Source organism: Xenopus laevis, chromosome 7L (genome assembly GCF_017654675.1).
Source record: "Xenopus laevis strain J_2021 chromosome 7L, Xenopus_laevis_v10.1, whole genome shotgun sequence".
Taxonomy (NCBI): domain Eukaryota; kingdom Metazoa; phylum Chordata; class Amphibia; order Anura; family Pipidae; genus Xenopus; species Xenopus laevis.
The window spans coordinates 87,965,411-87,981,450 of record NC_054383.1 but is presented as its reverse complement, the minus strand read 5'-3'; the positions used below and the strand labels follow the sequence as shown (position 1 = coordinate 87,981,450).

Below are 16,040 nucleotides of genomic sequence, written 5' to 3'. Positions count from 1 at the left end.
TCGTCAATTCGAATTGTACGATTGATGCTCCAAAAACTCAACTTTCAAATTATTGGACGAAAACCCCAATTTTTTCAGTTTATCATCACTCTGGCAAGAAACAACTTCAGGGACATCTGCGAGCTACATGACCTCACTTTATTACCAAAAATAACTAGTCAATAATATCTCACCCCTACCTTAAATCAAATATCCATATATTGTATGAGGTACTGTATCATTTGAATTATTGGTTTCTTAATCTTTAGAGACATATGCATAATAATTATGATTACAAACAAATCTCCTGACGAAGATCCCTGTGAGGGATCGAAACGTTGAGTGGAATAAAGCACAACTTATCTACACTGAAAACAACCTGTGAGTGTCGCTCTTTTTCGAATGTATATATATATATATATATATATATATATATATATATATATATATATATATATATACACAATCAATAGTAATGAGGGTTCGCCATCATGATTTTATCATTAGTGAATGTATGTTCTTAATAATGTGCTGTCACTAAAATGAAAATACTCATATGGCCATGTGGTTTAAATATCACTAGTGTTCTTTAAATGTGAGTTGAAGGTTATGTACATTTGATAAAGGCTATGCCAGAAGCATGTTGTGTCTCCACTACTCAATAAAGTAGAGTTGCAGTTGGACACTGCCTGCCAAAGTGTCTTCCTAATCCTTAACTGAATTGCTAAAAATCAGACGAATGGTTCCCATTCCTGGAATGGATTTCTGCTATTTAACTCCAACTGCTCATTATGATTTTTTCGATAACTTGTTATCCCCTAATTATAATTGATTCTGAGGGTTAACATGCATAACACCTGGATATTGATACCATGTTGCAAAGTCATTAATCCAAGATAAATTACAGTTAGTTTGGTCCTTTCCTTCAGAAAGGTTTACATTTTTGTCCCAGTTTGTTCAGTGTTTCATAACTGAAAGCCCATTTTTCAAAGGAACAATACTGTATTCAGAAAATTCCTTAATGAAATACCTTTTAGTGTCTTTCAGAATAAACACAAAAAACTGCTTGTTGGAAGTGCTGGTGAAAGGCAAACAGGAATGGCTGCTGATGTGTCACGAGAGGTGGAATTCTACTTGGGGCACTCTTATATGCAGACATTTGGGATATATCAGGTAGCATCATTTCATCATAGATAAGCACTTTTTATCATCTCTGATCACATTTCATTGTAACACATTTAAAGTAAGATTTGCCCTAAGGAAGCCCGATAATATTAATTGGCTTTGATAATTAAATTCAATGTTACTGTCGGTTACCAAGTACAATTCATTAAAATGAAGCTGTCACCCAAGATATTCATAATGAAACATTAAAGGGAATTAGAATGACCTTCACACTGAGATGTGTTTTTTTAACACTTTTTGTAATCATTTTTGTTCCTATATCTTTAACAAATTCACTATACACACACATTTTGATCCAACATACTAAATTAATACGAATTTAGACAACAATAAAGGATAATAATAATAATGTCTGTATTGTGCTAGAGGAGTTATGAAAATTCTATATATATGTGTGGGTGTGGTTCCTTCTACATGTTATTTATACATGGAATAATCAATCCAACATAAATAATTGCAACCTCACCCTATGATGTGCAAATACCAAATTAGCACTGATCCATTAATATTTTTATAATTCACAAAAGCCATGAATATCTTGTAAATTATATCCTTATAAATGGTGAGTTTTGATGTCATCAGTTATAAACGGTGAGTTCTGATGTCATTTCTGTCACATGACTCACTGAAACTTGTGTATTATAATAAATAAAGTACCCCCAGTTGTAAAATATGAGGATATTAGAAGTTACCTCGGAGTTCCATGACCTGTATAAAACCACTCGGCCTTCGGCCTCGTGTTTTTATATGGTCATGAAACTCCTCGGTAACTTATGATATCCTTATATTTTACAAGAGGGGGTACTTTATTCACTATATATTGATGTATTGAGATTTATTACTGAGATTCATGTATCTCTTAAAATGTGAAATACACTTGATGGGTAAACATACAATTATGTGTAGGGCTATATGTGAATATATTATGTAAAAAAACAAGAATGTACCAGTGCATTATACTCTTTTAGATATAGTTGTGTTTCTGGGTACTAAAATTTCTAGAAAAACTCTATTAGTCATGCCCATCTGTTCTACTTCCTGTTGCCTCCTTTCCCAGGCTGTACAGGGGAGCCGGCGGCACTCAGCACTGTTGGATAGGAACAAATCAGCAGCTAGGCTTACCTTTTGGAGAACTGAAGCCTGTCTTTGCTTGTGTAACTGCAGGGCTGCGATTGGCTGTCCCCCTCCTACTGTGCTTCTGGCAGGGACCGTTAGGACACGCCCACCCCTCATTCGAAACACGATAGAACATGCACGGGGAACTCCAATAAAAGAACCAATTTTCAGCCAAAAGTACCATATAGTATATGTTATTGCCTACAAAATTAGGGTGGTTTAATTTATCTAATATGTCTCCTTTATATTATTTTAGCACTTTAAAATCCTGCTGTAAAAGAATACTGTATATAAAATCAACATTTGTTGATTTTGCAAAAAGTTGGCTAATGCTGCCATAAAGTCGTATTACCATAATTTAATAGATCTTGCACGACAGACCATGTAACAAATAAGTCACAAGAACCTCATTGTCCAAACAAATTCAATAAATGTACAAAGTAATCTATAAATACTTGTTAGGCACATCTTTGCATAACAAGCTATTATATAGTCAGAATATAAGTAACTGAACTTGATTTATGTTGGCAATTAGGACAACAAATACCAGGAAACATATTTTAAGCTATAGTGCTAAAGCAGTTGGTCTCCCAGCAAGGTGTTAGGGAAGACCAGGAAAGACATGGCTATTTTTATCTTGCATGTTCATTTATATGCTTAACTTGAGCAGCACCTGATATTCGACAAGAACATTTTCCTCTAATATCTAATGTTCAAGGCTACAGAATCCTACAAAATATTCTTACATTTTAATGCAAATCACCCTCTAAGGGTTCTTACACACAGGTGTTTTTTCTTACACTCCCCTGTGTTGCGCGTTCTTCCATTCAGCCACAGGGGAGCGCAGGAGTAAACGCACTCAATTATTGTGAAGGGGGCTGTACTCACACAGACACATGTATGCGCCGAACGCAGGTGAAATGCAACATTCTTTGTCCCACCTGCATTTGGCGCTTACATGCTGTAAGGGCCTGAAGGCTCAGTTGAAGTGCGGACCAAGGAGGAGGCAGGTAGTCAGCGAGTTCATGGTACAAAGGGATCAGGCAGAAGAATAGTCGAGGTACAGGCAAAGGTTTCAATCCAGGCAGCAAGGGGTCAATCCGAATAACAGGCAAGGTTGGTACACAAGAATCAGTCAATAATATAACACCCAGGAATCACGAAGATGAACCTATACTTGGGCAATGATAGCAATGTCCAGGGGGTTTAAATAGGCGAGTTTTGGCGCCAAGATTTGGACGCGATGACGTCATGACGCTGACGCCGGCGTCAAGACGCTAACGTCGTGACGCCGACGAACGTTCTGACGCCGGCGAACGTTCCGTCGCCGGCGACCAATCGGAGAGCGGGAGGCAGCCCACGTCATCACACAGGGACCAGCAGGATCCACATGGAGGAAGGAGTCGCCATCTTGGACGCCGTCGCCATCTTGGACGCCATGGCCAACACGAGGGTGAGAGACTTCAGCTTCCATTACACATGCGTCTGTGTGAGTACAGCCCCCTTCACAATAATTGAGTGTGTTTACTCCTGCGCTGAATGGAAGAAAGAGCAACGCAGGGGAGTGCAAGAAAAACCGCCCGTGTGTAAGAGCCCTATATGTGTTTATATCTGTAAACAACATATTTGGATGACAATTAAAGCCTCTACTGACAGCAATTACCATAACTCCATATTAACTTTACTCTGTGATATTTTACTGTAGGCTGCTGCACCACAGAGCTGTACATTTAACAGATGTCAAATTAAATCACAGCCAAGAGTTTGTCCAAGTTCCTCTCACCGGTGACACTGGAACTGAACATGTCTGGAAAAGCAGGTAAGCTGAAGAATAAGATAAATACATTGACAACTAAGATATATGTGTTTGTTATCTCATTCTAAAACCAAGGGTTTGCTTTACTCTTCTGGGAAGCCTTTCCACTAGATGTCAGAACATTATCAGTCAATTTGTTTGTCATCTAACCCAAGATCATTAGTGAGTTTGGGAAAATGAAGCCTGGCTCCCAGTTTATCCAACAAGTGTTAAACAGGTGTTTCAACATCAGGACTTGTTAAGTGCAGTCTTGTCAAGTTCTTCCACACTAGAAAACAATTCTGTAAAAACCATCCCAGATTATTTCTCTTCCTCTACTACATTTTACAATTGACATTATAATTGTAGGCAGGTAGCATTATCCTGGAACTTGGCAAAACCAGACACATATGACAATGTTAGGTTTGTAGGGACATGCGGTTTTAGAAGATTGTCCAGATGCTTTTGGTGTCACGGTAATTTTGGCCATATAAGGGCGCTTTTATGAATGAAAGCACAGTACATCACTATTTACAAAGATACATGCAAGTAGATCTGGGGTTGCCAACCTTTTTTACCCATGAGCCACATTCAAATGAGCCACATAAGGAAGAAAAAATCCTTGGGGATGCCAAATACTGTCTGGGATAGGCTAACTGATAGCCCAAAGTGGACTGCTAGCCTGCAGGAGGCCCTGTTGTAGTATACATGTGCCTTTATGCCTCCAAAACTTGAGTTTAAAGGTGTGGTTCACTTTTGAGCTAACTTTTAGTATGATGTAGAGAGTGATATTCTGAGACAATTTGCAACTGGTTTTCATTTTTTATTATTTAAGGTTTTGAGTTAAGTTATTTAGCAACCACGCATTGATTTGAATAAGAGACTGGAATGTGAAAAAGAGACGCCTGAATATAAAGATGAGTAATAAAAATTAGCAACAACAATACATTTGTAGCCTTAGAAAGCATTTGCTTTTTAGAAGGGGTCAGCGACGCCCATTTGCAAGCTGCAAAGAGTCAGAAGAAAAAGGCAAATAACTATAAAAATAAATAATGAAAAACAATTGAAATTTGCTTAGAATTGGTCATTTTATAACATAATAATATATATCTTAATTAATATAACATAATAAAAGTTATCTTAAAGGTGAACCACTCCTTCATCCAGGAAATTCATAGTGGACATTTATTATGGGACACAGGAAGCTCATAAGCCACTGGTTGGAGACCACTGACCTAGAGGCTTCTTTCAACTTGCACCTAGTGCCAATTATCATATGGTACAGAGTACAAGGCAAACAAATTCAAGGAAGCCATAATATTAAAACTTGTTTTAAGGAGGTTCCCATAGTAGGGTGTTGTAACAAATGCAACTGATTTGCACTTAGTAAATGGCATGCAATGCAACATGCATGCAAAATGCAAATATTCATGTTGTACCTGTGTACCAAGTGAAGCCTTTCTCTTAAACAAATATTGACAAAGGAAAAACCCCATCCAGCATGCCATGTTGATGTCTGCAGTTCTGAGAACATGATGCATTGTGGGTAAAATGTAGCAAATGTGCTTGTGATTTTGTGCTTAGTGTTCACATTTCTGTTAATAATGAGCTCTATAGCAGATGGCAAAGCCTCTGAACATTTCTTTTTTATTTCCAGGATAACAAATTAGTTGCATGTGTATGACAGGCAGGTTTCATATTTTGGCTACAGACCAGCATAGTCTCATGTGATTGAATATTTATCTTATATAAAACCATCTATTATGCATGAGATAAATTAAATATAATGAGTATTTGACATTGATTTTCAGGGTGCTCCAAAAAGTCCACTTTTACTTGAATGCAGACAAGTGTTGATGTCGAACTAGTGATGGGCGAATCTGGCCCGTTTCACTTTGCAAAAATTTGCCGAAATGGATTAAATCAATGGGTGGCAATTTTTCTATGGGTGTCATTTTTGCAGCAAAACTTAGTGAAAAATTTCACTCATCGCTAATGTAGACACTAAAGTTTTCTTGCCATCCTCATAATGTTCAAATGGGCATGTTAAAAGCTCTGCCCTGGACACACTAGCCTTCCTCATTTATGAAACATTTTTCGTTGTCTTTTTTTTACTTTTTTTTAAAAAAATTATATTTTTATTGATTTATTGACACAGCAAAAGTTCAAGAGTGAATTAACACAGAGAAGGCAACATGCATATCACCATTGAGTTTGTTTACGCTGTACATTCTATAATTTAGTTAATGTAGACTTGCTTCTTCCATTGTAGGCTTGTTCTATCTTCTGTCAACTGTGCCTTTTTTGAGGAAGGAGCCGCCCGAGGTGGCTCCTGTAATGCCGGCCCCCTTGCCCCTCACTTTTCCGGGGGGAGGCAGCAACTATCTCTCGCAATAGTGAAGCCTAATTTCCAGTTAAAATAACGGAAATTCAGTTCTTAAAGGCACCTGGAAACCAATCTGCCATCTGAGGTGAGTTATTAATCTCGCCTCATTGGCGGAGTGCCCCTGTTAACAAGGGGGGAAGGGGATGTGTTCGCCAGGCATGAATTTGTGACAAATTTACTCGTTTCGCTGCCAGTGAAAAGAGTCGAAAATTTGCTGGCGAAAAATCCGCCATGACAAAAAAATTGTCGCTCGTCAGACTAGTCACGTGCATAATATTTGAAGTCAAAACTATTTAGAGACCCATTCACTTTGATCCGTTTCGCAAATTTTTCAGCACAGTGAAACGCCACAGATTCGCCCATCACTAGAGGTGTTGTCTTTTTATTCTTGATAATATTTCTTCATATAATGAAGTCACGATCGGCATATAGAGTTATTGGAGATTGATGGTCAGTTGTAAAACTTCTGTTCTGCAGATTTTTTATGTTTGTTCTCTAAAATAAATACAAGGTTATTGTAATGCTGTGTACAGACATGATACCATCAGTCAAATTCTAGTTATAGAACATTTGCAGGAGGTTATTTCTGACACAAATATATATATAAAAAAACAGTGACCATGTTTTCAAAAGTGTCTGGCTGTTAAGGGGCAAAAAAATCCAGAGGTAGGTGATGCATTCGATTATAGTTAAAAGATACAGGATAAATGACTGATTATTTCGCTAATGGCAGTATACAGTAGGTCTGTATGAGTAGGTTCTATTAGCAAGTAAACTAAACTAAAGGAGCCTCATGCTTTCATCTTGTGTTTCACAGGAGAGGGTGCCTTTCTGGTCATATTGTTGCCTTAAAATGTTCGGGTAAGTCCAGATATAAATTGTTTGGCATATGTTCAGGACTTATAAAAAAAAACATACTCAGGGTCACCGAGTGATCGAACCCCCGTCTCCACCTTGTTCTATTGTGAAGTAATAGATTCTGGGACGTGAAATTACTCTACTTTCCAGAGAATTGGTGCACTGCCCACTATGGAAAGTAGAGGACTTAACATCCCTAAATTCATCACTTCACAAAAGAACAAGGTGAAGAAAGGGTTGCATCATGCTGTGAGCTTCAGAGGGGTTGGGAGATGGTTTATACAAGTAACATCGCTTCCTTTCAATCTGTGGAATCTGGTACATGACCAGAGCAAGGGCAAATTCCCATTCTGTTCTCTCTCTGTTAACTCAAAATATTTATGAATGAAACACCCGACACCATTTTATTTCGAATGGAAATAAATTCTTGGCCACAGCTTTATTGAACATACACAGATAAAACTGTTTGAACAAATTGAACAATACATGACAATCATATGACATGCACAAATTAATTCATAAAACATTTATCAGAACATTTTAACTGACCTGTTCCCTGAGTCCCTGGCAATGTAACCCAGAAATTGCACATTTAACTGTACCGGCCACCATCCAATCTATTTTTCCCAGTATGGTGAGTACGCAAGTCTTCGTGCCAAACTCCCTTAACAAAACCACCTCCCAGAGACCCCCTTGCTCTTAGAGAGGACTTTTACCACCAACTCCCATGATATGACCATCCTGAGTATCTTAAATTTTTTCACCACTCACCTTCCTTGCCAGGGACCCGCCTACCCCTTAAAGCTGTAACAATCTTCTTCACCATCCCTTCTATAGCTTCCCTTCTAGAAATTGTTTGCCACTGCTGTGACGACTAGCCATAAAACTCCTGATCACTGCAACCCACTGTCTCCGCTTCCTCACGATAAAATGGATGCCGTCTCAGTCACCCACGCATCCAAATCCCCGCCTTGGCTCCTCCCACTATGACGTCACCCCACCCAGCTAATCTGTCCCACTACAGCCTGGTTGCCCTGCTCTTGTCATGAGCAATAACGCTGTACAAGACAGCTCTGTGCAATCTTGACCAGAGCAAGGGCAAATTCCCATTCTGTTCTCTCTCTGTTAACTCAAAATATTTATGAATGAAACACCCGACACCATTTTATTTCGAATGGAAATAAATTCTTGGCCACAGCTTTATTGAACATACACAGATAAAACTGTTTGAACAAATTGAACAATACATGACAATCATATGACATGCACAAATTAATTCATAAAACATTTATCAGAACATTTTAACTGACCTGTTCCCTGAGTCCCTGGCAATGTAACCCAGAAATTGCACATTTAACTGTACCGGCCACCATCCAATCTATTTTTCCCAGTATGGTGAGTACGCAAGTCTTCGTGCCAAACTCCCTTAACAAAACCACCTCCCAGAGACCCCCTTGCTCTTAGAGAGGACTTTTACCACCAACTCCCATGATATGACCATCCTGAGTATCTTACATTTTTTCACCACTCACCTTCCTTGCCAGGGACCCGCCAAGGTATACAAGCTTGACCCCTCAAGCTCGAATACTCCCCCACACCCGTAAGGCCACTTCCAGCCCTTCCCGCAGGCCAAAATTAAATACATCCATTCCCACATCCGTTAGATGTGTCCCATCTCTATGGCCGTATTCAACACCCCCTTCCAGCAACCTATGCCGCACTGCTATGCCTCCTTGTTGCCTCACAAATTTTGACATGGCCATGTTTACCTTTACCCGGACCCTCTCGATTGCCTTGTGTGATCTTTCGTATCTCCAATACCTTCTAGGTACCATTTGTGACCAAACAATGAGCACCTTTGGAGCCCTCACCCATAACCACAACAAATCCCTTTTCATTGACTGTATCAATTCCTTCATGGGAACTGACCCTAGATCATTACCTCCCAAATGTAATACAATAACATCGGGCGCACTCCCCAGTTCTTGAAGTTCCTCCACCTTCGGGACGAGCTGACTCCATAACATACCACCTCGACCATGCCAACAAACCTCCACCTCCTGACTTGGCATCCCTAAGTATTTTCCCCCAAGACGTAAGGAAGCTCTTTTTTCTGCACGGGCCATGTAAGAATGCCCCAACAGCCAAACGATACACCGCCGTCGACCTGGAATGAATAAACTGAACATAACATAAACCCAAAAACAACAAGTTACCCACCATGCATTACTGTTGGTACTCCAGACTCATTGGGGCCTAATGTATGACTTGAACCTGTTGGATTCCCACCTTCCAATTCGTTTAATTGTGGCCTCACCCAAACCGCAACGTGCTGCTTCTGTGGCGGCCCCAATCCTGAAGGAATGTGAAGTGTAATCCTCTCCGTGTAGCCCCAGGCCTTCCAAACATTTCCGAAAAATGGCTGTGAACTGAAACTTAGACAGTACTGAATCATCTTCATGCACTAATAATGACCTCCTCGACGACCCACGGACTTCCAAAAAACTACGGCAACATTGCACTGGACAAGTATTACAGTTTTTTATCTCATACAAGTGAATAGATAAACCTTTTTTCAACTGGTCCGTTTTAGAACCAAATATGGTTATGTGTAAGCTGTCTTCAAGCAACTCCACAAACTCCATTTGTATTCCCCCTTCACTTTTCTTTGATGCACTTACAACCTCACCTATCCTCAACGCCCCATAAAAAGCTAAAGAAAAAGCCAACTTGAATAGCTTAACTTCATAGCTCGACTTCCCGACCAAAAACAACTGCTCCAACAAGCCCTTAAGAATCGTGAAAGTGACTGGCTTTCTCTTGTCCTTTTGAACCCCCTTTCTTCGCAGACCCTTAATTGCCTGCCGCACAATAAAACACTTTGTAATATCCGTCCATCCCCGTAGTTTAAATAAAAACGATAAGGCCGCTAACGCCCTGTTAACTTTAGCAAAAGAACAATCCTCCCCCAAATTGACCAAGAACCATAACAATAAATCAACTTTTTCTGTATCCTCCAAAGGTCCCTGTACCTACCTTTCCAAATCCACCCATTGGTTCCATACCCTGTTATAAGAGTCCCAAGTACTTGGCGCTAAAGAGTTCCTCACCCAACCGGCCAACTTCCCAATGGAATTCTCCATAGTTCTTCCAAAAAGAACGAGGGGTTCTGCTGTGCCCCTGGAGCCAGCTGCCAAAAACGATCCATCTGTAATCGAGAGAGGGCATCGGCAATTTCATTATTTTCTCCTGGCACATGACGAGCCCTAAACCATATATTGTGCCCCAAGCATGTTTGCACTAAGTACCGCAAAAGGTTAATCACTGGTAGCGAATTGGCTGTGATATTATTAATTGCCATGACAACCGCCATATTGTCTGAATAAAAAATCACTTTCTTATTCGCCAAACTCACACCCCAAGTCTCCACCGCAACCACAATTGGGAATAATTCCAAACAAGCCAAGTTCTTTGTCAAACCTGCTTCTATCCAATCCTGAGGCCATTGTCCGACACACCATTGACCCTTGAAAAAAGCTCCAAAGCCAATTGCCCCGGAGGCATCAGTGTAAAGCTCCAGATCCTCATTGGATTGAGCTTCCTCAAGCCACAACGAGCAACCATTAAACTCTGCCAGGAATTTTTTCCAGACTCTCAAATCTGCCCTGTGATCCCTGTTGAGCCGTATAAAGTGATGCGGCTGCTGAACTCCTGCTGTTGCTAAAGCCAGCCTACGACTAAACACTCTCCCCATTGGAATAATCCTGCATGCAAAATTAAGTTTTCCCAACAAAGACTGAAGCTGTCTCAACGTCACTTTCTTCGCCTGCAGCATGTACACCACCAAATTTAACAAATCAACCACCTTTTCTCTAGGTAATCTACATTGCATGGCGTGTGAATCAATTTCAATCCCCAGAAACCGTAATGTGCTTGCAGGACCCTCTGTTTTTTCCGTTGCCACCGGCACCCCAAATTGCGAAAAAACTGCCAGGATCACCTGAAGAATCACCAAACACTCTTTAGATTGGGCCCTCCCTACACAGAAAAAATCGTCCAAATAATGTATGATAGCATTAGAACCCGCAACTTCTCTAACCACCCACTCTAAAAAGGAACTAAAGGCTTCAAAATGCGCACACGAAATGGAGCATCCCATGGGAAGACATCTATCTACGTATATCCCTCCCTCAAATTTACAACCCAAAAGATGTAAGCAGTCAGGATGCACCGGCAGCAAACGAAAAGCAGACTCAATATCTACTTTGGCCATCAGTGCCCCTGCGCCGTATTTTCTGACCAACATAATCGCATCATCAAATGATGCATAGCACACGCTAGATAATTCTTGTGCTATTCCGTCATTCACAGATGACCCCTTAGGGTATGAAAGGTGATGAATGAGCCTAAACTTGCCTTGTTCTTTCTTTGGCACAACTCCTAACGGGGACAACCTCAAATTAGGCAGCGGTGAAATAGAGAATGGGCCTGCCATTCTCCCCAACCGAACCTCCTTCACCAACTTCTCTCTCACCACCTCTGTATGCACCAATGCAGATTTAAGATTTTTGCAACCTCCTCCCAACTGACCCACTTGAAAAGGTATTCGAAAACCAAAAGAAAAACCTTCCTCAATTAACAGTGCCTTGTCCCTGTAGGGATACCTAGCCAACCATGGACCCAATTCCCTTACTTTGATTGGGCTCATCCCTTTTTCCAAAATTATCTCCTTGCTTGAACCCTCCTTGCTTCTGCCTCTTAAAACATCTGGCCGCAGGGTGGTTGGATCCCCCGCATATTGAACATTCGTGCCGGAATTTGCAACCATTTCCCCATTTACACTGTCCTTCATTGAATGGCCAACACACACCTTTTTTGAGGGGAGCTGCTGCATTGGCGGCACCCTGACCGCCGGAGCCTGATAGAAAGGGTTGTTGAACCATACTCCCTGTATACGTACTTGGTTGGGCCTTCTGCGCTGCCATGACTCTTAACCAAACACCGATATCCTTATGATCCCACTGTAAACCTGGTCTGACTGACATCCGCTGACGAAACTGCTCGTCATACTTCAGCCATGCCGTACCACCATACACTCTATAAGCTTCCCAGATAGAATCTAAATAACAAAAAAGGCCTGAGCATTGCTCGGGATGTTTCTCCCCGATAACACTAGCCATAATTGAAAAGGCCTGAAGCCAATTCCCAAACGTACGAGGAATAAGTCTGTATCTTCTCCTATCCTCATCCTCCTCTTTTCTATGTTCTTTTCCTTTTTCCCATTTTTCCACGTTGAACCTCTCCAATGGCAATAATGTGAAAATATCAATATTCTCCCTTTTCCAAATCTTTTCCCTCACCTCCATTTTTAAATGTGACCCCAGTGGACCTTCAAAACAAATGTATGTATGCCCTTTTGCAGCATCTGAAACTGGTAGTGCTTTTGGGACCCCATCTTTCTTCTTTTCTTCATCCTTTTTTGTTGGCCCTTCACCTCCTGACAACCCATCTATGACACTTGTATTTTGCTCCACCCCTTTTGATGTAGAAGCCATGTTAGAGACACCTGTACCAGCTACTGCGGTGGCTACTGCAGTTGCACTATGAGCAGCTGCCACTAACTCCCCCTGAGAACTAGGAACCCAAACTGCTGCTGGACTAGATTGAATCTGACCTGAACCCCCTTCCCATTTTTGTAACAAATCCTTTAAACCCGCCATAAAACCTGCCAAATTCCCATCACATTGCCCTCCATCACTCCCCACAGTATTTACACACTCACCAATAATACGGCTGGAGACTGCATCCCCTGTAGTGTTAGGTGGCGCTGTCCTGCCATAATTACTTTGCTCTGCGTTTGCTGCTGCCTGAATATTACTGGCGCTGCTGCCGCTGCCTTGTGACAAGCCTGCACCTTGAGCATCATTGTCTCTCCTTAGGCCGCTGCTGTCCAAAATCATCTGTGAGGGCAAAAGAACAGAAGACACCCCCCTTTCCCAGCTACCCCCAGGCAGAGGTGCCGCTAAGTCCATTCCCCCAGAGTTCCCACAGTCTCCTGCCTGGCTTGTTACCAAGCCGACCACATTCTCCCCCCTTCTGTCCCCCAGCTCACCAACTCCTGCCATTGGTTCTTCTCTTTGAGGGGCGACCTGCCTGTTCCCTCGTGGACCGCCTCCAACAGCCCCCACCTGCCTTATCTCAGACCTTGCCTCTGTGTCAGTCAGGACTCCTCCGTTATTCCCACTCCGACCGCCATCTTGTGAAGCTGGCCTCTGCCTTGGTCTCGCGTCCCTTGCTTGTCCGCTCCTCGCTGCCTGCCTCTTTCCTTTACCTTTCTCTTGCTGCGCGCCGCTTGTACCCGCCACTTCGCTCCCTGCCGACCTCGCAGACGGACTTCTCCTGCGCCTCCTACTCACGGGGCCGCCATCCTCAGCTGGGCTCAGACGCTCCGGTGGCTGTGTTCGCCGAGTCCTCGACGGTGCGGCTTGTGCTGGGGAAGTAAAGACTGCCAGCTGCTCACGAACCCACTCCTCTCCTTTCTCACCAGCCTGGTTCGCTATCCGCTGCAATAACTCTGCTAACGCCGCCATTCTTGTTCCTGTCACTCCGCTTCCTCACGATAAAATGGATGCCGTCTCAGTCACCCACGCATCCAAATCCCCGCCTTGGCTCCTCCCACTATGACGTCACCCCACCCAGCTAATCTGTCCCACTACAGCCTGGTTGCCCTGCTCTTGTCATGAGCAATAACGCTGTACAAGACAGCTCTGTGCAATCTGTATGTTTGTGTAAAGAATGTAAATGAGTTTAGAATGTTTATGCACCTTTTCTGTGTCGGCCCAACTGTATAAGCTCATGTCAATACATGGAGGTATATTTTCCCTTTAAGCTCCTCTTCTGATTTCATGCCTTATATTTCCTCTGTCTCAATGTTTTCATCCTCTCACCTTACTGTTGATGATTTACTTTTTTTTTTTTGTTCAATGTACAAACTCCTAAAGAACTGCCTCTTGAAGTTGTAGTTCCAAACACTTTTTTTTTTTTTCTGTAGTTTCCAGTTGTTAAAATTGTTGTGAATTATTTCAATTGTTTTTTATTGAAAGTCCACTTTATCTTAGGGGACTCATATACCCAACTCTAACAGAAGGCCAGATTCAATTCAGTGAGAAAAAAGTGTTATTTTATGGTTCATCACGTGAGAGCTCATGGACCAGATTCAATTCAAGGAGAAAAAAGGTTTCTCCTAATTCAGTTCCAGTTCTTTTTATAATTGACTTTTCACATGATAAACTTATATTGAATTGAACTGCAATTCAAACTGAATATCATCCATGACTTTTCATGTGATAAACCGCCTCTTCTTTGGGGAGACTAATCTCCCTGAATTGCCTCTCCGTCTTCCGCCTGCTAGAATGAAAAATCACCTGCGGCATGGCACTCGCAACGCTTCGTTTTCCTAAGTCACATGAAGTTTCCTCGTGAGGCAACTTCAGGCGACTTCGGAAAATGGAGTGCCATGCCACAGGCGATTTTTAATTCTAGAAGGCGGAAGCAGTTCAGGGAGATTAGTCGCCAGGCGACTAAATCTCCCCGAATCTCTCAGTGTGACCTTACCCTTAAGGGTACAGAAAACATCAATACCAACAGATAGCACTGGTTATTATTATTACTGGTTATTACAGTATGAGTATATTTATTAAATTCATTATTCTCTTTTTGACAACAGAATGTGGATCTCGTTCCAAGTCTCCCAGAATCATTGGAGGTAGTGATGTTGGACTAGGGCGCTGGCCATGGCAAGTCAGTTTGTACCGTGACAACAAGCATGTTTGTGGTGGCTCTGTTGTGGCAACTCAGTGGATCATCACTGCAGCACACTGTGTGCACAAGTATGTTTACAATTTTTGTTCAACAACTACTTAAGCATTGCACAGTCATAAAGAAATACAATGCAAATAAATTGCATTAAAGGGGTTGTTCAGTGTAATGATAGCTTTCAGTATAAGGTAAAACAATAAAACCATTTGCAGGTAGTCCTTATTTTTTGTTGATTTAATAATTATTGAAATCTGCAGTTTCCAGTTTGTAATTTAAACTGCTATCTAGGTCCCCACTGACCAAAGCAACCACGGTGTGGTATAGTCTGCAGTATTTTAATCAGAGGTAGAAATATATTTAAATGTAAAAGTATCAAAAAAAATGTAACAATAAAATGAATGTGTTTTTAAGGCTGTTAAACATCACTTGCTCTGGCAGCCAGAGAGCATTTTAATTTGGCAATTATATAGTGTTGGTCATGGAATATAAATGCATTTACAATAACACAAAAGCTAGACAGTGCCAACGGGCATAAGGAGCAATGGAGCCCCAAACCCACATCATACCTATAGAGGACTCCATTAAGCCAATGCTACTGTGCGTTGGACCTTATGGCAAGTACTTTTTAACTGAGCACAAGAGGACATGATGTTGCTCTTGCATTTGAGGGGCTTTAATATATGTCCCTTAGATTTTAGCATTTTCACTAATTTACTACAAGAATGCAAAGACCCAATTGGTTGCTACTGCACTTGTGCAAGTTGGTGTCAATGGGGCAAATTCACTAAAGGACGAAGTGCCTAACGCTAGCGTTAATTCGCTAGCATAGCGCATTTTCGTTAATTCGCAGATTCACTAACGGACGCTGGCGTAAATTCGCTAGTGTTACTTCGCACCCTTACG

At 41.5% G+C, this 16,040-nt stretch overlaps 1 protein-coding gene across 2 annotated transcripts in view; it reads left to right on the top strand.

Moving 5' to 3' along the window:
* LOC108696514 (transmembrane protease serine 5) overlaps positions 1–16,040 on the top strand; it is a 42,100-nt gene that overhangs the window by 16,663 nt on the left and 9,397 nt on the right. For both annotated transcript variants that reach the window (XM_041569314.1, XM_018225951.2), the window contains exons 5-8: positions 1,017–1,152; positions 3,986–4,099; positions 7,279–7,322; positions 15,046–15,208. In XM_041569314.1, the coding sequence (XP_041425248.1) occupies positions 1,017–1,152; positions 3,986–4,099; positions 7,279–7,322; positions 15,046–15,208 (457 nt within the window). The remainder of the gene's footprint in view (positions 1–1,016; positions 1,153–3,985; positions 4,100–7,278; positions 7,323–15,045; positions 15,209–16,040) is intronic.